Source organism: Neolamprologus multifasciatus, chromosome 1 (genome assembly GCF_963576455.1).
Source record: "Neolamprologus multifasciatus chromosome 1, fNeoMul1.2, whole genome shotgun sequence".
Taxonomy (NCBI): Eukaryota; Metazoa; Chordata; class Actinopteri; order Cichliformes; family Cichlidae; genus Neolamprologus; species Neolamprologus multifasciatus.
Genome location: NC_140439.1, coordinates 21,184,303 through 21,212,077, shown reverse-complemented (window position 1 = coordinate 21,212,077; position 27,775 = coordinate 21,184,303). Strand labels below are relative to the sequence as shown.

Below are 27,775 nucleotides of genomic sequence, written 5' to 3'. Positions count from 1 at the left end.
TCAAGAAGCCTGGAGAACTATTCCTGAAGACTACTTAAAGAAATGACAAGAAAGCTTGCCTGAGAGCGTCCAGGCTGTGCCGAAAGGTGGCCACACCAAAGATTGACATTCAAGCATTTACGAAACGCACATGCGTCTTATATACTTTATTTCCATGGTTGTTTACACGTTTTTCAGCAAATCGCTTCACCGATTCACGCTCAAGACTTTTGCGCAGAGCTGTAAGTCATGAGATAAATTATCCTCACAATGACCTGATGGCTCTTTTAAAATGGTAGCAGCACTATTTGTTTTGTCTTTTAATAACAGTGAATTACCGGCATTTATATGCAAATTATGACCGAACAGAAAATACTTCCAGCCAATGGACAGTGGTGGATGAACTAATCCAGAAAGCATCGGCAAATTATTTATCAACCACCACAAATCCAATAATTACAACTTATCGATCCTCGTGTGTGGTCTCGAGATATAATAATGACCCTGGAATTGGCGTAGGCATAAAACGTTTTTCCTTTCAATTTCGTCATGTTTGTTATAACTGCTGATGGTCCACTTATGTGCTTGTTTCCTCTGAAGCGTTTTTTCTTATCTAAGCCAAACGTAAATGACTCATTATAATCCCACCGCCTGCTGCTGGCTGTTTTGACAGACCGCTGATTTACAATATTTGTAAATGTCCTCCTGACATTAGTCTGCGCACTGTGCGCTCTGTGTGCCAAGAACATAGTCTGCTTAAAGGGAAGCTGGCGAGTGGGGAGAGACACTAATTTTTTCCTCTGGTCCTAAGGGGTCTCCTTCTCTATATAAGGCTCTCAGAGTTGCTCAGGACTTACACAGTCTCTATGTTCCTCGGGAACACCACCAATAGCAGCAGCCTGCTCCTCTCATAAGAGAATTAACAGCTTTCCGGCGCTCAGAGGAAGCTGCACCGAAAATACTCAATCTACTGGATACTAACAAAGAAACAGAGAGGTGAGCACGCTTTCTTTCTTTCTTTCTTTCTTTCTTTCTTTCTCCGAAACAACCCGTATTTTAAAATGCACATTCTCTGGAACAGCAGGAAAGGCAGAACTGACCACCTGGTGAGATTTGCTGCAGATTTATTCATGCACTCACATCGCGATATAAACTTCTGACACATTGTAACTCTGATGTTAGCAAGACACCGGTCTTCAGTGTCTGCAGCCCGGAAAGTGCCGTAGCATGATGGAAACCCTATGTGCAGGAAGTAACCTTATGAGCAAAGCTTTTTAAGTGTATTTGGAGGTTATCGATATGATCAAAAGATTATATATCATTTATAGAAGCCTATATTTTAGAGTTCTGGGACCAGAATATAACAGAAGAAATAACTTACTTAATGATGACCTTTAAGGTTTCTGAAGAAGAAGAAGAAGAAGAAAAAAAGCCCAAACCCCCAAAACAATAAAATGAAATTTAAAAAAGTAATTGCAAATTACAAAAATTTCAAGTAACTGCAAAAAGTTATATAAATGATAGAATCTACATTATGGCATGTGTTTTTGTTTACATTCAGCCTCGTGGTGAGCTGGAGATGAGGTCAGTCCGTCTTTGGATCAGATAGGAGCTCCAGAAGTTGAAAAAGGAGTCAAGTTTACATAGACGAGATGTCGATACGTACGTGCGTTCAGGTTTTCTCCTCTGTCTGTCACTCTGGTATCGAATTCATGAGAGCCTTGAGAAGGGCCCAGACAGAGAAGCTGGTAGAGGTTCAGTGTGAAGACGGGGCACAGGGAAAGAAGAAGGGTGTGGCGGCTGGGCTGCCTGTTGGCTCACAGTTCCCTGAGCTGGCACAGCATGTTGACACAGAGCCGATGCCAGACCTCAGGCTGCATCTCCAGCCAAAGGGAAAGAGGTGAAGAGATTCAAGGATAAGAGCAACCAGTGCAAGCTGGTTTATTTTTCCTTTCTTCTCTGATCACCCTGACTGACTGCTCTTCTCTCTTTCTAGAAGTTTATGACTTAGGGATATTTGGTTTAGCTTTAGTTTTGGACGTCTTGCCTCTACCTTGTTGCCTTTCAGAGCGAGGTCAGGTAAAGAGTCAGTTACACAATATTATGAACCTTCCTAATATGTGTGAGGAATGCAGTGTTTTGCCTAATGAGAGCTGAGTGAGAAGTGGTCAGCTTTAACTCAGGTCCCCCTCAGCAGATCTCACTGTGCTGCTTGGCTTGGCTAAAATAACTGGAGTGATACAGGATGGATGTTGTATATAATTAAGGTGCACTAGGTCCAGGTGGGTTATGTACACAGACTGTTTCATACACTTTTAGTCATGAATATAAAACTAATTTATTAGGGACACTTTATGTCATATCAATGTTTATGGTCAAATAATTGAGGTTGTTATGAATAAGACAGATCCTCGTACATTAAGACTGAGGCCATTAAAATGATAATTTAAGCATTTAATGTCACAATATGTTACAAGCTGATCATGTACACATCACAGTGTCTGAAAAGGAAACAAAATGCCCCAAAGAATCAGCAATTTATCAGATAAATCTAATGGGAGTTTATGATAATTTTGTTCATGCTATATGAGAGTGGTTGATTGAACTCTGTGGCCAATATCTGTTTCATACACCTTACAGTATATTTTATGACACTGCAAATAAACAAAAACACCTTCATAGCCTCAAAAATGAACATTGAATTATTTCTTTTATACTTTGGCCTAAATAAAGCATTCGGAAGCTTCTCAAAGAAATGTTGTTATTGCAGGGCAGTTATTTTGGATTGCATCAGAGTCTATTGGCCCAAATAGTAAAACAGTCATAAGATGGCCAAAAGCCGAACTTACACAAAGCAGAACTGCAGAGAAAAAAAAGTCCACCTTTGAGTTAGTAAATTTTATTTTACTGCTCCTCCCCATCACCACCTCTTCATCAGTAGGAGTTATAACACATAGCAATACAAAGGGAATATTGAAGAGTTATCAACTAAAAACAACCTGAAAGAGAGACAGATATTAAAGAAGAGTCTTGCTGTGCAGTCATTTCTAGGTGTGTGCATTTATTTTGCAACTTTAGTAGAAGTGCCTCCTATATTAGTTAAGTTTGGGAAGTGTGTGTGCCCATATTTTGTAATCTGCTAATTTTCTTGAATCACAGAGGAAGGAAACCATCATTGAATCGTCATTTCCACCCTGCAGATTTTATCTGGAACTGTGAAAGGAGCCACAAGCTGCTGTCTAGTCATAAAGTATAAAATACGCAGCTCAAGTGTCAGGATGACCTGCGCTACAGTGACCTGGCCCCTTGTCCTCGTCCTCGTGCTGTTGTGCATCAGAGACTCGGCTTCCCTTTTCCTGCCAGACTCCAGCGAGCTCAGGAAGCTACTGAGCCGCTATGAGGAGGAAGCAGAGCAGAAAGGCACCAGCAACACAGCTGGTAACAGGACCCGCCGAGCCATCCTCTGGTCAGACCGTGAGGAGATCCTGCAGCTGCACAACAAGCTGAGGGGTGGGGTTTACCCCACCGCTTCAAACATGGAATACATGGTAAGATTATTGACCTATTTCAGTATTATCATGCAGATAAAGCTAACATTTTACTTTACCCTGGAAAAAAACTGTTATACTTATTTCTTGCACTTGATTTTTTTATTTGCTTTACTTGAGTGGCTTTGCAGAATTCACAGTTCAGTCTTACATTTATTTACCTTATATTGAACCTTCTTCAGCTCATCAGTTTAATCACTGTGTGAAACAAGCTTCTCTTTATGCCAACCTTCATGTGTTTGGCTTTACCTTGCAAACACAAGAGTTGAACAGTAGGTGGGCGGGGCTTCTGTGCTCGCAGTCAGGTTGTGCCTGAGATCACGATATAAGGAATATCTCCTCTAAGTGACATCACAAAGAGCATTAGTAAGTAAGAGAAGCAGATCTTTTACCATGTATCATCATATATATGATATATATACTCAAATGATATGAACACAGGATTATATATATATATATATATATATATATATATATATATATATATATATATATTAGGGGTGCAACGATACACAAAATTCACGGTTCGGTTCGGTTCGATACTTTGGTGTCACGGTTCGATATTTTTTCGATACAAAAAAAATGTTCATGCCTTTTTATTAATTTGTCATTTATTAAATTTTCACGGCACATTCTGCACCACATCTCTGTGCGTTCATCATTTGTTTGAAGCCAGCTCACCTCCTGCAACCACTTTTCAGAGAATACGCGCTTCTTTTGTGGTTCGGACTCCTTCTGACATTTCTTTGGAGGTGGAGGAACATCACAGTAACTGCTTAAAGGAGCTTCTTCGACATCTTTAAGAGTTCTAAACAAATGTCTGTCCTCCTGAAAATCTTATGTACGCAAACACGCGTTGCAACTTCTTATCTTGTGCGGGTTTTTATTTTGACAGCGAATGCGCACCTGCGGACCACTTATGTGCAGCCCAGGTTATTTAGCTCGTCATATTGCAGCCACAGAAATTCTTTTGTCCATGAAACCATAAAGCTGCACTTTCTTTTTTCCTTATAGTCTGATTTGTCATAACCTTTCCGTTTTGTGGTAAGCTTTTCTTTGGCTGTCACTTCTTCACGCTGACCTGTCTTATTTGGCTCAGCAGAACTAAAATATATATCCTGCTGCTTTTACACACGCACTAACATAACGCTCAGCGATTCTCTGCGCGATCAACCTCTCACATGTTTAAGCTGCGGGAGATTTCACTTGTCATGTTTGCATAGTAAGCTAACGATTGATAAGACGGTGTCAGAGGAATTGGTGCGCAAATTATCATCACTCACCAATCAGTACTGTCGCTCTCTATACACAGTTCACGCGATTGCAAAGTGAAAGCAAAAAACAAGCGCAAATTCAAACGCGATTTCAGTATGTCACATATTGACAGTGGCCGATGCCAATGACATAATTACCCAGCTACATTTCCAAAAGAATGCAAAAGCATTGACATATATTTTTCCTTCCTAGGATAGGCCGACGGGCAGGGCAGAGATAGATTTTGGTAGCCCGACTGGAAAAAAGCCCCGTCGGGCTAGCGATTTTGCGAGCCCTGTATCTGATTGAGGAATCACTCATCTTTGGAAAAGAGAGTTTATTATGGAGAAATGTCTCTTTCCAAAATAAAAGCTATACTATACGCTTCTTCTGGGCTATATTCTCAGCAGCATATTAAACATATCAGGTCCCCATAAGGAGAATCGTGTGCTAACGGCTGTCTAAATGACTCGGGTAAAGTTTGTAGCATGCTGCTTGTTGTTTTTCTCTGCTTCCACTTGTCTTTGCACTAGGATGATGTCGGAGTAAATGTGCAGTCATATTGGTTGTGTTCCCACTAGTGCTGTCAGCGTAAATCTGAAATGACATTAACGTCACAACACGGCAAATCTCCGTTAACGAGCTACCGCGGATCACCTCATGAGTGGGGCTGGAAGACGTCAACACATTAACGAGCTAACTGCGCTAACACACTAGTTCCCACCAATTGAGCATTGCTGGCACATCCAACATACTGTTTTACTTTTGTCCATGACAGGCTTACCTTCAGGGTCATACATCACATGAAAACCAAAATAGTTCCAAACGCCAGATCTGAATGAGGGTGGGGGAGGTTCAATTTGCCATGTTGCAACTAGCCTAGCTTCTGTCTCGCTAGCTTGCCCTGCGCTCAGTGAATCTGTGTTCGACTACTCCGCCTAGGCTGCACTGTCGAGCGCAGATCCACTGAGCGCTCAACACAGACAGCATCATCAGAAGGAAAGTTGATAAAATAAATTAAAAATGTTGTATCGTTCGATACATATGCGTACCGAACCGAAAGCACTGTATCGAACGGTTCGATATCGATACGAGTATCGTTGCACCCCTAATATATATATAATGATATATAAACAGAGCAGCTTCTCAGGTAATTTTCATCTGTCAGCAGCACCAATGAGGTTGGTAATCAGGGTTTTAGTTGACGTACAAAAAGTGGTGTTGCCGTAATAAAAACAATCTTTTCTCTCTGCTGGAAACGGAAACATGTAGTCAAGATGTTGAACTACTGCCAGCCTGCTGTGCCACGCTTTTATGGGGAGGATAATAATGCTGACTCTGTCCTACCTGCAAACAGCTCAGCACATGCGGCTTGGTTAAAAGAGGAAGGAAAACGGGAAAATTAAGGGACCGCATGGCACATTAATACATAAAGTAGGAGAGGGATTATTGTGGAGACACACATAAGCTTATTGAAAACCACGTGCACCATAAAGTTGAGAGAAGCAGTGGTGGCCTGTGTGTCTCTGGAGTGTGGTTACACTGTGGAGGAAAATGTCTGCAGACTGTCTTTGCTCTCTCAAATTCCAGTGAACAGGCAGTGGATGTGTTTGTGTTAGTGTAAGGGTGTTTGGAGTTACAGTGCTGTCTGTGTGTGCATGTTTTAGTGACCACCAAAAGGCTGGAAATTTACTGAAGGGCCATGATGTATGGAGTGTTCAGTCACTTCACAGTGCCCCCTCCAAAGTGGGAGTCAGGTATCTTCTCTGTTTTCCACCCTCTTGTCCACTGCTATAATAAATCCCACTGAGGAAACGTGGATAATTCAGCTTTGATTGCTGGAGATTTGTAGTGGACCAAGGCCAGGCCCCAGGAGCTCCGCTCAAATGTCACCATCTAAGGATAATGTTGTACTTGTGTGCGGCTTAGTTTCAGCTTAATGGGAGAGAAGGAAGTGCAAGAGCAGAAGAGCAGGTTGAGGGAAGGAAAGCATAGTGTGGATTGCACTTGATACAGCAGGTGATGAATGATTGTTTTTTATATGCGTGCAGATTTGGGATGATGAGTTGGAGCGATCTGCCACTCAGTGGGCAGAGGAGTGTCAGTGGGACCATGGACCTCAGGACCTGCTCATGTCTATTGGACAAAACCTGGCAGTTCACTGGGGCAGGTGAGACCCATTCTTATTAAATATGAATATTTTATTGCTTTATTTTGGATAATGACTTTTTTTTCAAAATCTGAGAAAAAAATCATTGGATCTTATCCTCTTCTGTACTTTGTAGATTATTTGTTAGACATTTGTAGGAATGCGATCACCTTTGATGATGAATAACCATCTAACTGATGTCATGGACGTTTTTTTTTATGTCCATTTGAGATGTGTGGACGTCCTTGTTAGAATTTCCAGCAAGAGAAAGTTCATCTAAATGTGTATATAATGTATATATTAAACAAAATAAGGTAAGTTCACTACACAACAAATAAACTGGAATTTAGATGTAAAAAACTGTAAATGGGCCCTGCGACAGACTGGCGACCTGTCCAGGGTGTACCCCGCCTCTCGCCCTATGACAGCTGGGATAGGCTCCAGCGCCCCCCGCAACCCTGAAACGGATAAGCGGAAGCGAATGGATGGATGGATGGAAAACTGTAAATGGCTAAAAAACATTTTTTTAGTGATGCTAGCCATCTGTTGACAACCATGTACTGACCACATTACCTTGCTGTTCAAAAAACAAAACAAAGCAATGAATTCCTTCTTTGCAACAGTCAAAACTTTATTTCTCACTTTGTAAGAGCGTGAGGAGGCTTGTGTTCTACATGGGTTCATTCACCTTATTGCGACCAGTTTTGATGAAGGGGATAACACCTGGTTTTCAGCCATGTTTGCTGGGTAATTTGTATTAAGCGAAATACAGATAAAAGACTTTAATCAGTGGAGGCTGTTAATCAACATGGCCATGCCCCCTAATATTAAGTCTTGGCAAAATCCAAGTGAGTTATAATCCCACTCCTCCTCTCAACTGTGCAGTTTTCGTTTTAAGTTAAACCAAAAAGGGTTTGTATGAGTTTGTAAGAATTCAAATTTAATAGCTAAAGTTGGGTCTCAGCCCTTTAAGGTGGCTGCTTGATCAACAGGAGCTTTAAACATGCTCTAGGACTAGCACGGTGGAATTGTTAGTCAGTCAGTCCTCCATTTTTAGCCCAGAATAAAAAATCTTAGCAGCTACTATATGGATTAAGAGCAACTTTATTTCCAATGCTCCTTTAAGAAGATTCGCAATCATTTTTCTGAAGGCTACAAATCTGAACTTTAACTGAGTGGCAGTTTTCTTGCAGCTCTTTTGTACCAAGTGACTCCTAAACTTCCTTATAAGAGATTATCATCAACTCTAAGCAAAAGTGATGAGTGTTGTACTTGAGCTACTTAAACTATAACAAGAGTGTCAGTGCATGAACCATAGGTATTGCTAGTCCTTGTTCATATGGAGTCTGATATGAATGAGGTTGTGTGTGTGTGTCCAAGTGGACATCCGACAGTAGGCCTCTGTGTTTAATAGTGTATGGCTATCGCAGCAGGTGCCCTTCCAGGAATCTGCCCTCATTCTCACAAACCCATTCCCCCTTTCTACTCCCTTCTTTTCTTCCTGTGCCAAAAAACCCTGATGCGGAGTCATTTTTTTCATTCCCCCTCTGCTCTCCATTTATAAGCTCTGCACATTTCAACACCGTAAAAAGAGATGTTTATAATAGGAGCTAGAATTGATTTGTTAAACTGGGAAGCTGTGTTTAGCTTTGCTCTAATTCTTTGTGTTGTTGTCTTTTAGCTTGATTTGATTCCCTCTGTTACGGAAGGAACAGACTGCTGTTCCGTGTGCCAGGTTATATTCAGACTCATCATTTGAGGACAAAAGGGAGGGCGGTGGGTAGAGCAAGGCAGGTTCATGTAGTTTCTCAAGTCTAGCCAAAGCACCTGGCAGATACCCCAGATGTTTCCCTTTTGCCCCTGGTACCCTGTGACTGAGCCTACTGTCTGTTTGTGTGTGTGTGTGTGTGTGTGTGTGTGTGTGTGTATCCTACAGATACCGTTCACCTGCCTCCCACGTCCAATCCTGGTACGATGAAGTGAAGGACTACACCTACCCCTACCCTCATGAGTGCAATCCCTGGTGTCCAGAACGTTGCTCTGGGCCAATGTGCACTCATTACACCCAGGTGAGACAAATACAAGAAAAAAGTTTGTCATCTTTGTTTGAAGCCCACAATTAACTCTGCATAGCATAACACAACTGAATCTCTGACTTAAGTGTTGGTGGTCAAGTCAGAATGTGGGTAATGTAGGCACCATATTTGGACAAGTAAAAAGAATACATGAAATTTCCACTGCACCATCTGCTGCATTGGCAGTCTGACAGTTTAAATTTAAGCTGGTGGACTGCTCTTTTAAGAAATCCCTGAGCAGTAACTTATAAACCTGCTCTTAACTTGATCAATTACTACAAGAACCTGCAAAGTTTGATAACTTGATGCAAATAATTCAAGAGAAGGGACAGAAAAAAGTTTGTTTTTTTTTAAAAAAAAAGAAAAGAAAGAAAGACACTCAAAAGAAACAGGAATGAATGAGCCTGCCTCATCCTTCCCCAGACATTACTTTGTGGATGCTGGGATGAGTTTACAGAAACATTTAGACTCCTCCCTGAAACCTGATCGCTGCCATCTGGTAGTCATTTTCATCCCACCAGACATGCCACACCATTTGACCTGGATTCTTTTGAAGATGCTGCAGAGTGGGCAATGCCAAGTCTGAGCATCACCACCTTTTCTCTGTAAGTGCTGATACACGTGCAGTCCAGGCAGTCAAACCACATTTTAATCGCACTGTCCTGGATTACCAGCACTCACCAGCTGACTCACTGCTTCCACTGAACATTCCTGAAGGGGGAGAGTGCACGTTTGGGAGGAAAGCTTGGAGACGCTTTCGAATATGATGTCTTGTATTCCCTGTCAAATGGCACATCATTCATCTGCAACACCACTGCAGGAGCTTTCCGTTTCGTGAGCTGCGTTATTTTACTGTGGACAGTTCTGGGGCTTGGAGAATTTCTTTCCAAGTTAAGATATTAAAAACTGACATTTCCTCCTTCTAACTGGATGATGAAAATACTCCTGGTTGTGTCACAGAGGGCAAACTGGGTTCACGTGATGACCACGTGACTGAAGAAGAATAACAGAACAGGCAGTCTTGGAAATCCCAAAGGCCTCATTAGTTATAACTGCCTAAATAGGCGCTTCCTCTGGAATGATGGTGGACCTATCGGTTGTGAGGAAAGAGAGGCAACAAATCTAGGTTACAAGATCAACTGTTTACTTTTCTGTGTGTCCTTCCGGAAATTGTACGTGCTAATGTTTGCCATTTACTTTCCCCTCCCCTTTTACAGCTGGTGTGGGCAACTACTAACCGAGTGGGCTGCGCTGTGCACGTGTGCCCAAGGATGAACGTGTGGGGAGAAATATGGGAGAATTCGGTTTACCTTGTGTGCAACTATTCCCCAAAGTAAGATCAGTATTCCTCCATGCTGTACTGATCGTTAACACCTCTGGTCTCCAGGCTCTTGTTTACATACCTTCTCCTTACAGGGCTCACAAAAGCTGCATTTTGAGTTGTTAATATAGTTGTACTGTAGATAAGAAACACTAGCTGTCCAAAACATTCATATGACATATTGTTGCCATTAAAATTCCTCCAGAAGTCAGAGTAAAAATAGTAATTATGAAGTACGGGGAAAGAAAATAAGAGCAGAGTAGGAGTTTGCTTTCCAGACAGCCTATACGATGTAATTGCCTTAGAGACAAAGAGGAGTGTTTTTGCTACAAGGTCACGAACCCAGTGACGTTGACTCATGGTTAATTTCCACCTTACTCAAGACGCCCATTGTTCAAAATTTCTGCAGGGGCAACTGGATTGGAGAGGCCCCATACCAGCATGGCCAACCTTGTTCCCAGTGCCCTCCAAGCTATGGAGGAGGATGCAGAAATAACCTTTGCTACAAAGGTGAGCGAACCCACACGATTTTCACTCAGTCATTTTAACATTAAACTGGTTACCAAGCTGAACCCTATCTGTCCTTTTACAGACTCTCAGCAGCCAGAGATTGAAGACATGAATGAGGTGGAGAAGCCTCAGGTCCCACTGCCACCTCGTACCACTGCCAGACCTAAAACTATTGCTCCAAAGAAACCTGTGTCCAGACCCTCTAGTCCCAAGAACACTAATCCCAGGACAATGCCTTCAAAAACTCCCAGCAGCACTTTTCTTGGTAGCTATAACAACTGTATACCTATCAAAATCATCATGAATTTTAATATTTTACACTTTTTCATATGTTTTTTCCCCTTGCAGCTCACAATATTAAGTGTGAGACAAGACTGCGAGATAAGTGCCGTGGCTCAACCTGCAGCAGGTGAGGTTATTTCAGTCTGTTTTCATATAAAATTAGTTTAAGATTTGCAAATAAGATGACACACTTTGCATTATCCACTCACTGTGGTGGCCAACTTGTTTTCTGACTATGCAGATTCAACTGTCCTGCTAACTGTGTGCAAAAGAAAGGAAAAGTTTGGGGAACTGTCACTTATGATGTGGTGAGTCTGTCTTGTATGAAACAAACTTACTGCATCATGCAGCAGTTTATAATGGGACTGTAAATGTGGTTTAGTCTGGTTTCGCACTGGACGACAACATATAAGGCACTAAATAATATCTCATATGTATCCTGTATGTAAAATAGGCTTCAGGACATCCAACTATTAGGTTTTTCCTAAAATTCCTGTTTTATCATTTATCCTAATTTAATGAATGTTGTTTTCACATTTTTTTAAATTCTTTTCTTGCATTATGGAACTGTTTTGATTTGGTATTTGATTTGTAATTAAGAGCTTTGCTTTGCTATTTTTACAGGATTTTCACCCAGCGTTTGTTTTTCATTGTTTCAGCAATCAAGTATTTGCCAAGCTGCTATCCATCATGGTGTTATTGACAACAACGGAGGACTAATCGATATCTCCAGAATGGATAAGTTACCATTCTTTGTCAGATCTACAAAGAATGGCATTGAGTCTTTCAGGTAGATATATGTACTCTGAAGGGAACATATAGGAAACAAATGTGCCTGCTTCTGTGATTAACACCGTGAAATAATTTGGTTTCGGAAGACTTTACAGGTTTCTAAATTTGATGTGTTTTACAGTAAATATAAAGCTGGAAATGCCTTCACAGTGGCCAGAGTGAAAGGTAAGTGAAGCACTGCTTTTGTTCGGAGGAGCTTTGAGTCACGATTGTGTGCTGATTTGCACCACTTTCAGATATATATTAGAGTTTTAAGTGATTTTCTTTTCTCTCTCTCTGTGACAGAAATGACAGCTGATTGTTACACCACAGTGGCTGAAATCTGCCCTTACAAAGAACCAAACTCACACTGTCCAAGGTCTCACCACACATCCAACATTTGATTACTCAAAAACAGTAGATGACATATTTAATGTTTGTCCTCTCAGATAAAAAGTAAATTAAAGTAAATGGACACTTGGTGTTTGTATTAGTTATTTACATTACTGTACAAAGGTTCTGAGACACCCCACATTTCTTTATATATTGCTAGGAAAATGGGAAATAGTTTCTTGAAACTTTTTTTTTTCTGATGAGCTGCAAAATCAAAATTTGGTACGAGCACCTTCATTCTTCAGCATACATTAATAGTTTAACAAACAATAAATATATCCCCTTGAAGATTGTCAGGTAAAAGGACATGACTGAAAATACGATAAAACAGCCCAAAGAAAACCAAGAACAAGAACAAACAAGTCTGGCTCCTTGGAAGCGAAATATGAAGAAGGGTGGGAGGGGTGGCCCAAGACTTTTGCACAGCATTGTATGCATAGCAAATAAATAGTTTTGAATTTAATATAATGCAGTTGAAAATAAAATGTAAATGTTTGTCTTTTTGCCAACTACATCTGTTAACTGAGAATACAGGAATGCTAAATGAAAGTGCTAAAATATTACCACTTATTGAAGAAACCCCCCCATAGCAAAACATCTTTCTATGACTCTTGTCTGTCAGATTTATACTCAAGTGCAATTTGTTTCTCAGAGTCTTCTGTCCAGAGAACTGCAAGGCTCAGCCCTCATACTGGTCGCCTGTTATTGGAAACAAGATTTACACAGATGTAAGTAACACTAGCTTCCAATCTGTATCCTCTGAATTAATGGGGTAATAAACCACAATCAAGTAAATTTATGTGTTTCAGTTTGTGCAACTAATACACGACCTACCTGCTGGTGTGTACTTTTATGTGCTTTTAAAGTGTATGTTTTATTCCAGTAATGCTAGGATGGTAGGAATAAAAAATAATAATAATTAGCTGATTGTTTATTATAACTTCTTGGCCTCCTCAGCAAAAACGGGGAGATGTCTGAATGATTATGTCTGCGTGAGTATGTTGCATGGCCATGAACAACAGGTGAATCATAGGATCATGGAGAATTGGAGTAATGATAAGACAAACCGCAGACTTTTGGAATGTGTTTGACTCTGTAGGGCTTTACCACTCAAGCATTATCTCAAACTAAGTGCCTCTTTTTCACTGAAGAAGACACAGAAAGAAATACTCTTAGGAAGACTGGTTTAGAATATCCCTCTGAAGTGACTTAAAAAGGTGTTTACAGTGGAGAGGACACTGTAAAGTGCCCTTCAGACTAAACATATCAGATGTAAAATGTAAAAGCTTTTATGTTACTTTCAAAGTTTATTTTAGAGCTGCTAATCTGTGAATTCACATGAGGTCAATGCTGGGTTTAAAAAGCTTACCCACTGATGAAACTGACTCTTAACCAGATCACAGGTCCTCTGAGGTCCTGAAACAAGCACACTGACTCATAACAAATGTCCAGCACCCAGGAATGCTTTGCAATCTGAGGCACCCACATCTGTTTCCACAGTGGTGTATAAGCTGAATGTTAGTTAAACATGAGGCATAAACTGTCTGGTTACAATCTCTGGTAGGGTGTATGGACAGTCTGATCTATGTTTGGAGTAGAAATGATTGATTGTACTCCAAACTGTTGATAAGAGCTCATGGTCTGTTTTGCAGAAGCCATACTTCTGACTCTACTCCTTGAGTCTGTGTGTGTGTGTGTGTAAGTGTGGTTGCTGACGTCTTTCTGTAAAATATATTTTATGCTGTATTAAACAATTATTAAACTGAAGTAATGTTTGCACAGTGAAAAAGTGGTTTTCCATCTTTTTAAATCCTCTCTCAGGTTCACCATATCTTCTCTTCACAGAACTCCAGCATTTGCAAAGCGGCCATCCATGCAGGCGTAATCAAACCCAATGGCGGTTTTGTTGATGTTTTGCCTCTGGACAAGAGAAAGAGCTACACAGGAATTCTGAAAAATGGCATCCAATCTGAAAGGTACTGCTCCACAGGGATTTTAGAGATTACTATTATTCCAGACAACTATGTTTAAAATGTAGCCCTTTAAACAAGCAATTGCCAACAGCGAGGAGTAAAAACTCCTTTTTAACAGGGAGAACGCTTCGGCAGATCCAGGCTCTGTTAGGGGCAGCCATCTGCCACCACTAGTTGGAGGTCAGGGGGTACGTTGGAATAGCAAAAAGGCACACTGTGGGAGAGAGAGGCAGAGTTTAGTTATTAAACGAAATATAGCAATGGTGTGTAAACACATAGAGAGGGAAAACACATGAGTAAAGAAGAAAAGGTCAGTGGATCAAGGGAAGCCCCAGCAGCATCAGTAACTCAAGGGAGGGTTCAGAGACACCTGTTCCATCTCAAACTATATGCTTTATCAAAAAGGGACATTTTAAGCCTAAACATTTCCCCAACTGGAAACTACTGGCTATGCAGGGAGATAATATCCTGACTTTCAGTCCTGAAAGCTAGTCTTGTTACCCTGACAAGGGAAAACAGCAGCCAAAGAGCAAAAGATCATCTTCTAATGTCTGGAGAAATGTCCCTTATGAGAATTCCCTAAACTGTAAGCTGTACAGAGATGAGTTTCTTAGTGTCTCTTTTAGGAGGAGTTAATTTAATAAAAATCAAATGAAAGTTAATCGAAGGTGGAGTTTTATATCAAATTTTGTATAAAGTGTAGTCACCAAAACGTCAAATGCAACTGAAATAAAAACCAGAAGCTTGCTGAAATTTAGACAAGTAAACTGTCCAAGAGAGTCTGAAATAGAACAAGGCACTTTTAGCTGCTCCCTTATTTCGAATGGGGGCACCACATTGGATTTGTCCACATGTCTGGTTTGGCCCCAAATTTTACACCGGATACTTTTCCTGATACATCTCTTCCATTTATCCAGGTTTAGGACCAGACCTGAGATTACATTAGCTCGTGACCCCATGAGACTGGGTTTGTGTCTCCTCCCAGTCTCAAACTGGGAATCTGTCGTGTTTAAGGTGAATGTGTTAACCATTACACCTTGGAGCTGTAAAAGAGACTATAAAATATGCCAGAGAAAGGTGCTTCTATTCACTATACCCTATCTTGATTTATGTGCACTGTAATACTGCAAGTAGTGGGTTCCCTGCATGCACACCATGCTTCTCAAATCAGTCTCACATCTGTGGCCAGCTCCAGTGGACTAAGCTCAGGCAAAGAAGCCCTTGTGGCCAGTTCTAGTGGCATATGGGGTTGTAAGAGTAATGGTGTGGTTTGGTGTGTGGACGGCCCACACATGGGACCTTTTCTTACTTTACTCAGGCATTTCAATTGAGTGTGCAAAGTGCTGAATGGTCAAAAGCATGCCAAGACTTATTCTCTGAAATCTAATGCAGAGCTGTGAAGGTTTCACTCGGGGCATTCGGATAGGAGGTCAGTAGATGGCTGAGAGAGAGTCTGTGCCATGTGCCAACATCATGGCAGGGTGGGCAGTTTGGATTGCTGGGGAAGTAATCACATCCTATCCAATTACTCGAGGTTGGAAATGCTGTCAGCCACTTAGAGTGCTTTCCTATATGGACAATTATCTGTGATTAGATACCAGTTGCACTGACCTATCATGATTATCTAGCATGGCAAGACTTTGAGATATTTCCGCTAATGAACAAATTACAGCCGTCTAGTTCAACACATGAGGTAATTGGAAGATTCAGTCACAGAAATATAAATACAATGAGTGATTCAGCAAATGTGTCCTTTTCCCCTTAAATGTATCATGTGCACCATGACTGTGTGCTTTTGATGGCTCTGATTGGTTGAGGAACTGGAGGGGTCTCATTCGACTTAAAGGAGCACACAAACTCACAAGAAAGCAAGATTATTCCACATTTGCTCCTTCACCTTTGATCAGGCTTCTGAAATCTGCTTCTCGGAATTTTGAAAGAACATGCTTTTTCATGGTGTAGTGATAAAATTAACACTTTTTTGTCATGTCCATTTGCAGCAGAAGCAACATGGAGGGAGGATCCTTCCGAGTCTTTGCTGTGAGGCAGTGAGACTTAAGTTCAGTAATCTGAAGACCAACAGAGTCACCTCAGCTGCTCTCGAAGAGAAGAAAGTGCCCATAGCTTTGATGCCATGGCTGTTTGTCTGTCCCATCTGACTGACAGAAACTTTCCCCACTCAGTTAACAAACAATAGTCATACAGTAAAATTCATCCACTCATCCAACACATTGATAGTCCTTCGTGTTTCTTCATCTTTTCTTAGACTTACATAATCTGTGAATACAGAATTTTTTGTTATAAATATATTATAAAAAATGCATTGAACAGCTGGTGCTGGAAGTTTTGAGTTACAAAAAGCAATTTTTTTTACATTGGTGTTCTTATTACAAGTGTCATTTGTTTTTCATACACAGGAATGTATCCAGATCACACTGTATTTAATCATTGTGTACAGAATATATTATATTTTGTTTGTTTTCAAAGAAATAATAACATGTTTAAGTTCTAGCCATTTAAAAAATATATAGCCTTCTTCTTCATCATTGCTTTTCTAATCCTTAGCAGTGAAGTCCAAGTTTAGTGTGAGCAAAGATGTTTTGCTGGGTATTTTTGACCAGATATTTTGAAGCAGATACAAATATTCTGCAAAATGAATGTGTATAAAGGCAGCAGGCACTGCTGGAGAGAAGTAATAGAAGACTAGTGTTGCTTCAGTGCCTGCCATGTGGAGGTGTTCGGTTAATGGAGAGCTGATGTAGGTGAGACAGTTTGTGCACTTATAATAATAAGTAGTAACATCCCAATTTATATTTATTAACTGCTTAGTGCTTTCTTCTTTTCTTTCTTTCTAATAAATATATTTCATGAAAATGCTAAATGCTCCCCCCCTTCCCACGTGAGACCGTTGAATGTGTTGCATGTTTCAGGTACAAAGAGTGCTTTTTGTTTAGAGACTGGACCACGTTGTGAAGGTTTGACACTAACACTGTGCAGAACACACAGGAGACAAGTGTAATATCTCTCACCATAGTGGATTAAAGCACGGTTGCGTCTGGTCAGGTCTGATTAATATTTTTGCTCTGTACCCATCTTCATCCCATTTAGCCTGTTTAACCTACCTGCTGGCTTTCTTCTTTTCCAACTTCCTGTCTCTTTATCCTACCTCAGTCCTATCGCTGTGCTTAGTATTTAGATCTTTTCTATGTGGGAATTTTGTTGAAAACGCTAAAGGTTTTGTAAAGTTGTGGGATCTGTAAATACTAATATTTTTGTTTTTGAATCATCTTTATACAGTAAGATTAAAATTAAGTAATTGTGTGAATTTGTTTCAATTGTCTTGGATGTATTGCGTTTATACAGGTTTAGGGTGCCTTCTATACTTTTTGCACAGTTTGAAAATCGAGTGTCTTACAAATCCCAATGTACACAATTCTTTTTTTCTTTTAAATTAAAAAGTCTTGTCAAATATGATATTTCAGAAATCATTACGCATCATGGGTGCTATTTTGTGATTTTTGTGTGTCTTTGTGAGCAATAATATTTGAAGAATGAGCCGCTTTACTAAGTAAAGGATAATATCCATATCCAGAAAAGCAACCCTTTGCTTACTCTTAGCTACATAAGGTCCTGACTTCATGACCATGAAATGTTACAAGTCTGGCTTTAACTGGTGTCCACAGTAACGTGGTTGAAACCAATGCCCGTGCAGATTGCAAAAAAATGTATTTTAATAAGATCTTGTAACTGTATTAAATGTACTTTGGCCTCAATGTTGGACTAAAATCTGTGTGACATGAATTATGAATGAAATTTAGATCCAGGCCACCCAGGATTTGTCCATTATCTTTGGAAGAATATAACTGACCATGTTCACAACCTGGCTCTGCTTCTTGTGGGCACAAGCACAATGGGCGGAGTGGAGCAACACAAACAGGGATCACTTCTCACGGACTTACACATAATCTGCCAATAGGGTCTTAATAATACAGGAAAGAAGAAAGAAAGAAAGAAGTCTGTCTGCATGACTATAATATCATCATCCTGTAATTCCAATTTAAAAATCAAGGCCAAAGGTCATGTGTTATTTATGATTGGGGTAAAGGTGGCTGAATGGAGAAAGAGGGAAAAACAATCTTATAAGCAATAATAACTCCTCATAACCCCAGGGGTTATATGAGAGGCAGATGTTTAGTTTCAGTTAAGCCCTCGTTGGACAGGACCCTGACTATCCTACTGATAAACAGCTGCAACTGGCTTGAGTGATGACTGTTTTACTCCCATTGTCAATGGAGATAATTTGTACTCACCCAGTAAATCCCCTGTCTGCTAAGGGAAAAAGATTCCTGGTTTCAGACCAACTTTATGCTTTCTTGTGCTCAAGAAGTGCTTTGCAAACAGGCTGTTTTGTTGCATCACAAAGGACTCCTAGGGTAAAAGCAGAAGAATCTCTTGTTTGTTGCTGCAGACATTAAGACCCCTGAAGGGTTAAAACTCACAAATACACTCTCTTTTCCTCGTACAGATGTACAAACAGTGCACATTACTTTCTGCCTCTACTGGCATCTTCTCTTGTGTTGTGATTTTGTAACTAACCGACTCTAATAAACTTTATCAGTATCAGTATCATCATTTTAAGCTCCAGTTTAAAACTTGAGTCTTCCATAAGACAAGAAGTGGGGTACACCCTGGATAGGTCGCCAATCTGTCACAGGGTCAAGACAAAGACACAGACCACCTTTCACAGCTAGGGGCATTTAAAGTCACCAGTTAACCTAACCCACTAACTGCATGTCTTTGGACTGTGGAAGGAAGCCAGAGTTCCCAGAGAGAAGTCACGCAGACATGGGGAGAACATGCAAACTCTACACAGAAAGTGTAGAGAGTAAATAGAGTGGACCAGTAAAAGAAAGAAAACAAACAAACAAAAAAAACCCCAGAGTTTCGACTATCTCCTTAGAAGTATGCTACGTCTTTGGGCTACATGTGACCAGTGTTGGTCAAGTTACTTGAAAAAAGTAATCAGTAACTAATTACTGATTACTTCCCCCAAAAAGTAATCCCGTTACTTTACTGATTACTTATTTTCAAAAGTAATTAATTACTTAGTTACTTAGTTACTTTTTAAAAACACGATTTACAACCTGAATAGGTGATAAAGCGATAGATCTTTCAGCCCAATTCTACTTTTTCTACATAATCCATCATACAAATGGTTTTTCCACTGTAAAAATAAGTTTTCTTCCCACCACAACAGACGCTAATGTTTTTGTCACTTTTTATGGAATCAAACTTAAAGTAAGGTCAGTACTTCCACGCTTTAAACGCTGCACGCTCATACTCTCTCCCGCACTTGATATATGATACAATGCGAACGTTACACTTGCTTAAGTCACTGTCATGAGACATTCTCGCAAAAAAAATCACGGTTTTAGTAACGCAGTAACGCAGCGTTCCTACGGGAAAGTAACGGTAATCTAATTACTGTTTTTGCAATAGTAATCCCTTACTTTACTCGAAAAAAGTAATCGGATTACAGTAACGCGTTACTTGCCCATCTCTGCATGTGACACAGCAGCAATAATATTATTTTCCCAACTGGTAAAAGATCTAAATTCTTCAGACACTTAAAAAAAAGAGGTCAAGGACTATAAATCCAAGAGTTTTTAAAAAGCTTTTAAGAGTGTTTTGAAAAAAGAGGGCCAAAATAGCCAGCGACAGTGAACATCTGCCTCACTCTTGTAAAACAGTGTTTCAAGTTTTACATTAGAGATATGTAACCTATGCAGAACTTTACACAGATTTATCAATTTACTGAAACTGTAAACATTTTTGATTGGCAAACCTTCTGGAGGAAACCTGGTCTTGTTAGGAGAGATGGCATCCATCCCACTTTGGATGGAGCAGCTCTCATTTCTAGAAATATCGACAAATTTATTAAACCCCTCAAAACATGACTATCCAGAGTTGGGACCAGGAAGCAGAGTTGCAGTCTTACACGCCTCTCTGCAGCTTCTCTCCTCCTGCTACCCCCCCAAAAACCCATCTCCATAGAGACTGTGTCTGCTTCCAAAAAGACAAAAAACAAACTAAAAACCAGCAACAAACAACTTAAACAATCACAAAGAAAGAACAATACAGTATCCACATCTGAACCAAAGAGTAAAACAGTGAAATGTGGATTATTAAATATTAGGTCTCTCTCCTCCAAGTCTCTGTTAGTACATGACTTAATAATTGATCAACAAATTGATTTACTCTGCCTTACAGAAACCTGGTTGCAGCAGGATGATTATGTTAGTTTAAATGAATCAACACCCCCGAGTCATTCTAACTACCAGAAATCTCGAAGCACAGGTCGAGGGGGCGGTGTGGCAGCAATTTTTCACACCAGTCTATTAATTAATGAAAGACCAAGACAGACTTTTAATTCATTTGAAAGCCTGATGCTTAACATTGTCCACCCCAGCTGTGAAACTCAGAAACCAGTCTTACTTGTTATCATCTATCGTCCACCTGGGCCTTACACAGAGTTTCTGTCTGATTTCTCAGACTTTATATCTAATTTAGTTCTGAGCTCAGATAAAATAATTATTGTGGGTGATTTTAACATCCATGTAGATGCTAAAAATGACAGCCTCAACATGGCATTTAATCTGTTGTTAGACTCAATTGGTTTCTCTCAAAATGTAAAAGAACCCACCCACCACTTTAATCACACTCTAGATCTTGTTTTAACATATGGCATAGAAACTGAACATTTAACAGTGTTTCCTGAAAACCCTCTCCTGTCTGATCATTTCTTGATAACATTTACATTTACAATAATTGATTACGCAGCAGTGGAGAGTGGACTTTATCAAAGTAGATGTCTTTCTGAAAGCGCTGTAACTAAATTTAAGAATATAATCCAGCCACTGTTATCATCGTCAATGCCCTGTACCAACACAGAGCAGAGCAGCTATCTGAACGCTACCCCAACAGAGGTCGATTATCTTGTTAATAATTTCACCTCCTCACTACGTACGACTCTGGATACTGTAGCTCCAGTGAAAACTAAGGTCTCTAATCAGAAGTACCTGACCCCGTGGTATAATTCTCAAACACGTACCCTAAAGCAGATGACTCGTAATCTGGAGAGGAAATGGCGTGTCACAAATTTAGAGGATCATCATTTAGCCTGGAGAAATAGTTTGTTGCTTTATAAGAAAGCCCTCCGCAAAGCCAGAACAGCTTACTACTCATCACTGATTGAAGAAAATAAGAACAACCCCAGGTTTCTCTTCAGCACTGTAGCCAGGCTGACAAAAAGTCAGAGCTCTTTTGAGCCAACCATCCCTTTAACGTTAACTAGTGATGACTTCATGAACTTCTTCACAAATAAAATTTTTATCATTAGAGAAAAAATTACCAATAATCATCCCACAGATGTAATATTATCTACAGCTACTCTTAGTTTCATTGATGTTAAGTTAGACTCTTTTTTTCCAATCGATCTTTCTGAGTTAACTTCAATAATTACTTCCTCCAAACCATCAACGTGTCTTTTAGACCCCATTCCTACAAAACTGCTCAAAGAAGTCCTGCCATTGATTAATTCTTCGATCTTATATATGATCAACCTATCTCTAATAATCGGCTATGTACCACAGGCCTTCAAGGTGGCTGCAGTTAAACCTTTACTCAAAAAGCCATCTCTAGACCCAGCAGTCTTAGCTAATTATAGGCCAATCTCCAACCTTCCTTTCATATCAAAAATCCTTGAAAGAGTAGTTGTCAAACAGCTAACAGATCATCTGCAGAGGAATGGTTTATTTGAAGAGTTTCAGTCAGGTTTCAGAGTTCATCACAGCACAGAAACAGCTTTATTGAAGGTTACAAATGATCTTCTTATGGCCTCTGACAGTGGACTCATCTCTGTGCTTGTCCTTCTTGACCTTAGTGCAGCATTCGATACTGTTGACCATAATATTCTATTAGAGCGATTAGAACATGCTGTAGGTATTACAGGTATTGCACTGCAGTGGTTTGTATCATATCTATCTAATAGACTCCAATTTGTGCATGTAAATGGAGAGTCCTCTTCACACACTGAGGTTAATTATGGAGTTCCACAGGGTTCGGTGCTAGGACCAATTCTGTTTACATTATACATGCTTCCCCTAGGCAGCATCATTAGAAGACATAGCATACATTTTCACTGCTATGCAGATGACACCCAGCTCTATCTGTCCATGAAGCCAGATAACACACACCAATTAGTTAAACTGCAGGAATGTCTTAAAGACATAAAGACTTGGATGGCCACTAACTTTCTGCTTCTTAACTCAGATAAAACTGAGGTCATTGTACTCGGCGCTGAAAAGCTTAGAAATATGGTATCTAACCAGATTCTTACTCTGGATGGCATTACCTTGGCCTCCAGTAACACTGTGAGGAACCTTGGAGTCATTTTTGACCAGGATATGTCCTTCAACGCACATATTAAACAAATATGTAAGACTGCGTTCTTCCATTTGCGCAACATCTCTAAAATTAGACATATCCTGTCTCAGAGTGACGCTGAAAAACTAGTTCATGCATTTATTACTTCCAGGCTAGACTACTGCAATTCATTATTATCAGGATGTCCAAAAAACTCACTGAAAAGCCTTCAGTTAATCCAAAATGCTGCAGCAAGAGTACTGACAGGGACTAGAAAGAGAGAGCATATTTCTCCTGTTTTGGCTTCCCTTCATTGGCTTCCTGTTAAATCCAGAATTGAATTCAAAATCCTGCTCCTCACATACAAGGTCTTAAATAATCAGGCCCCATCTTATCTTAATGACCTTGTAGTACCATATCACTCTATTAGAGCACTTCGCTCTCGCTCTGCAGGCCTACTTGTTGTTCCTAGAGTATTTAAAAGTAGAATGGGAGGGAGAGCCTTCAGTTTTCAGGCCCCTCTTCTGTGGAACCAGCTTCCAGTTTGGATTCAGGAGACAGACACTATCTCTACTTTTAAGATTAGGCTTAAAACCTTCCTTTTTGCTAAAGCATATAGTTAGGGCTGGACCAGGTGACCCTGAATCCTCCCTTAGTTATGCTGCAATAGATGTAGGCTGCCGGGGGATTCCCATGATGCATTGAGTTTTTCCTTTCCAGTCACCTTTCTCACTCACTATGTATTAACAGACCTCTCTGTATTGAATCGTATCTGTTATTAATCTCTGTCTCTCTTCCACAGCATGTCTTTATCCTGTCTTCCTTCTCTCACCCCAACCGGTCGCAGCAGATGGCCGCCCCTCCCTGAGCCTGGTTCTGCCGGAGGTTTCTTCCTGTTAAAAGGGAGTTTTTCCTTCTCACTGTCGCCAAAGTGCTTGCTCATAGGGGGTCATATGATTGTTGGGCTTTTCTCTGTATCTATGAAGCGCCTTGAGGCGACATTTGTTGTGATTTGGCGCTATATAAATAAAATTGAATTGAATTGAATTGAATTGAATTGAGACTGCTACGTGTATCGATGCCTATAAAATGAATTCTACTGACACAGATAATCCTTTTTCCCTTTTTCTGAAGCAGCAGCATTTGTGCTTTTGGGATTGTTACCGTTTAAATGTCATGGATGCGCTGTCACAACGACAGACTTTCATGATTGTTTATTAATTCTGATGATTTTTCATCATACAGTAAGCTGACTTTTGTGTTTTTGACGTGCTGCTGAAGTCTGAAACACAGAGAGAACTGCTTTGTGCTTTCATTTGCAATTTTAGATTACAGTGTAACAACTTTGTGTGTGGCCATGCTAACCGAATATTGACAATTTTATTATTGGGGTTTTTGAAGGAAGGACGAGAGCTTATTCCAAGCATAGTCTGTATATACCGCAAAGGACCTCCTAGCAGTATTTTGATTGTTGGAGAAAAATTTGTTGTACAACTCAAATTATGTGATTGTGATGTTAGGTTTCTGGTCAAAACAAGTGCCAAAAGAGACAAAGCTGAGTTTACGCTTATTAATCACAAGATTGCTCTGAGATTTGTAGAAACAAATGGAGGAAGAGGGCATCTATTTAAAGGGAATATGTGGACTTTGTTTTGGCCCTGGCAGAATCGAATGTTTGCTCACATGATTAATTTATTACTTATCTACATTTTAAGGTTGCAGTACAACAAAGGGTTAGATTCCTAACTACTGATTATCACTATTCTGCAATAGCAGATACATAATTTTTCCCCTTTTGTGTCGTTTATTTGGCGGCCTCCAACTCATTTTGCTGTCTACCAACCATCGTACCTGCTGTCTTACTTCCCTTTCGTAATAATTTGTAAGTATCATCCATACACACTGTGCTACAGCAGCTATCCTCTGCATCCAGCCTCACACCGGCACCAGCGCCTTTTTTTCCTTTCATGTTGGAGAGACTTTCATCCTTTTACCTCATCAATGATTGGTCCAAATTTTCATAAAGCCTATTCATTCATTAATATTCCTCATCTGGTAACAGTCACGGTTACCAGATGATGAATAGTAATAGTTTTAGCTATCATCTGTCCTTTCCTTTAAAAACAGGTGGACAGTTGCGGTCGTCAGTTAATTATCTTGACAATTTCTGCTTGGATCGCTGAGATATTTATGCAGACATTAATCTTCTTCACATGATGAACTGAAATTCCTCTGGAAACTCACTCGGTACTAATCTCAAAAGCCACAGCTTGAATTTTGGTTAGGTTTGGTTTTTGACCAAATCCTTTTCAATTTGACATTAGCTTTAGCTAATATGTGTTAGCATTCTAATACCATAAAGGAAAACATCATAATTGTAGTCCATCAGAATTACATTTAACAAAATATTAGGCACGCACAAAGTGATAGCAGAGAATCTGCTCAGACATGGACTCTCTGTTTTGGTTATGGTAAGAAAACCGTTTCAGTTAGACAAGCAGAGATTCACTACAGCTGAAGAATAAAGTTAAAGCTTGGTGCTTGGGCTTTGAGCTTATTGCTCTCTGCAGACATAGATACAAAAACTGCAGAGTGAAGTAAACAGTTCCTTGTTAACCTGTGGTTATGGAGGTGTTGAAGCAACACTGACATATCTGAGGGGGTCATGAGAAGTTTGGAGCTGAAACTGATGGCTGAAAAAAATGGAGTGTTTGGTATTACGTGAGATGAGCGATGTGTGATATATGGGCATGATGCATGCGGATCGAGTTGTCTGTCTGAAGCAGTCTGAAGGCGTTGCTCCATTTACTCTGTCAGATAGGACGAATAGTCTGATGTTTAAGTGACATCCAGCACAGACGCAGCCAAACCACACACGGAAATTCATGTGATGACGCGCTGCTAAGTAATGTATCCCCCTTGCTGTTTTTTTTTGGTTGGGCTCTCTTTGTTTTTTCTTGACATGAGAGCCAGCGTAGGTGAATCCCTGGCTGGGTTCCCCAGGGAACCAGTTTGAATTCTAGCCCAGAAGGAGGCAAACCCAGGCACGAAAACAAAGGCTGTTTGTCAGCGAGATGATGATAAGTCTGTGGTGATGGTGTGTAGTCAACCAATGTGGACTGGAACAGTTAAAGCTTCACGGCATGGGTAGCTCTATAAGCCCTATGTATTGGGCTGAAATGACAGGACCTCAGTGGTGTCTGTGTTGACAGACACATAGACAGTTTTCCTTTCTCGCTCGTGACGCACTTTTACTCTTGGAAGAGTGCGCCGAAGATTTAGAGCTCACTGATCAAACAATGTTGTGCGCACATGCTTATGCCTTATTCAGCAGTATGGGTTTTGTGGTATAGACCATAATCAGTGCTGTTTTGAAGGAACACTTTAGTCCATCTCAAAGTATTGATATATGCAAATGTGCGATGACTAAGAAAAAGATGATCTTGAAGTTATCTTGCTCAAACTCCTCTCCAGCAGACTGGTCAACCAACATTTGGGCACACAGAATAACAACCTTCAAAACACAATGCAGCTCAGTGATTCTGTCTCCCAGGAAGAGTTCTGATAAAAAAAATAGTGTAACTGTAGAGTTCAAATGCAACCCCTAAACCAGATCATTTATAAATTATTAATACGTTGTTTATTTTGGTGTGTTAATTTTTACCCCATGTATGCAGTTATCATAGCTGATTTTAAGATTTTAGGTATACATAACAAAACTTAAAGATAAAGGCAATAATACATTCTAGCCTTGTGGAAACTGAGAACTTGGCCCAAAATCATCCTTTACATCAGGGGTCCCCAATCTCAGTCCACAAGGGCCGGTGTCCCTGCAGGTTTTAGATGTGTCCTTGATCCATCACAGCTGATTTAAATTGATAAATTACCTTCTCAACATGTCTTCAGTTCTCCAGAGGCCTGGTAATGAACTAATCATGTGATTCAGGTGTGTTGACCCAGGATGAGATCTAAAACCTGCAGGGACACCGGCCCTCGTGGACTGGGATTGGGGATCCCTGCTTTACATCATAAAATTCATAAACATAATACTGAAAACAAGGACCCAAGGAGTTCTAAATGTTGAAGTTTAATAAAAGACCTTCTCTGCACAGCACCACTCAAAACAATTCCTGTTATTCCAATATTGGTCCAATAAAATGCTGTGAAAGTATTACACAATCCTGCTGTTAGTAAAACAGTGTAAAGACAGTGTTTTATAGATTTCATCACAAAAGGATCTTTGAGCCTCAGAGTCAGGTTTTGTTTACCAGCATCACACAGTGGACACATAATCGCGTGCTACTAATGGACCCCTGCTCCTTTTGTAACTCTTCCACTTGCTGTTATCCAGCCAGTTTGGTGAACATATGAATTCACTGAGTGCGTTGGCACTTTGTTCTGAGAGGAGCAGCGAGACAAGTGGAAAGTTACTCAGAAGTAAACAAGACTTGAGGCCAGTGTTATTATCTGTTTAAACAGCTCTATCCTCAGTAAGTGCGCATAAGAACACAACCAGTGTTTCACAGAAGAGCAGGAAGGAATACGATGCTTCGGTCAACCTCTGGTTTGCTCAAGTGTTCTTTGAGAGGGTCCGAGAGTTTGGATGAAACTGACCTTCGCCTTCTATGTTCTCCTAGTCTGTCCAGTCATTGGCAGCAATGATAAAAGAACACATAAACACTTCCCCCGCTGTAAATACAGAAGCGAAACTGGGTGTTGGGTGAGCTGAAAGCAATTATTTATTTTGTGAAAATTAAATGGAAACAAAATTCTAAATACCCTGGATATGTTATTTACACAACTGCAGTTGCACATCACTGTTAAGGGATCTAATGAGCTTCCTGCAGTGCAGCAAGTATGAGAAAAACTCCCACTGCCAGATGAATTTAAGTCACAAAATTGTAATTGCAACATATTAGGAGCAGTGCAAGCTTAAATATCATTACCTTAAGCTGAATATGTGATCTTAGTTACTTTCAGTTTAATATTATTTTATTTTATGCAACTCCACGTACAGGTGGTGATAAATCTCCACTCTAGCACCTCTTGCATTTGTCAGGCTCTTTTTACGAGTGGAAGACAAAAGGACTTTGATG

The 27,775-nt window shown here is 40.2% G+C and overlaps 1 protein-coding gene across 2 annotated transcripts; it reads left to right on the top strand.

The window, feature by feature from the left end:
• The first annotated feature begins 200 nt into the window (after positions 1-200).
• Positions 201-17,729, top strand: crispld2 (cysteine-rich secretory protein LCCL domain containing 2). Of its 2 annotated transcripts, none has more exons than XM_085168763.1 (15): positions 201-975; positions 3,180-3,527; positions 6,833-6,951; positions 8,867-8,999; positions 10,223-10,338; positions 10,736-10,836; positions 10,919-11,101; positions 11,185-11,245; positions 11,360-11,426; positions 11,778-11,908; positions 12,032-12,075; positions 12,196-12,268; positions 12,935-13,010; positions 14,128-14,258; positions 16,256-17,729. In XM_085168763.1, the coding sequence occupies exons 2-15, from the start codon at positions 3,258-3,260 to the stop codon at positions 16,305-16,307; spliced, it is 1,557 nt and encodes a 518-aa protein (XP_085024889.1). In that variant the 5' UTR covers positions 201-975; positions 3,180-3,257; the 3' UTR covers positions 16,308-17,729. The 2 variants fall into 2 exon arrangements, with proteins under 2 accessions (XP_085024889.1, XP_085024880.1); XM_085168754.1 differs by having other exon boundaries at positions 3,139-3,527.
• The last annotated feature ends 10,046 nt before the right edge of the window (positions 17,730-27,775 follow it).

Bases quoted from the DNA above. Each gene is read 5' to 3' on its own strand.
- crispld2 (XM_085168763.1), top strand. From the start codon at position 3,258: ATGACCTGCGCTACAGTGACCTGGCCCCTTGTCCTCGTCCTCGTGCTG. The intron at 10,837-10,918 runs GTGAGCGAACCC...GTCCTTTTACAG, and splicing joins AAATAACCTTTGCTACAAAG to ACTCTCAGCAGCCAGAGATT. The intron at 12,076-12,195 runs GTAAGTGAAGCA...TCTCTGTGACAG, and splicing joins CACAGTGGCCAGAGTGAAAG to AAATGACAGCTGATTGTTAC.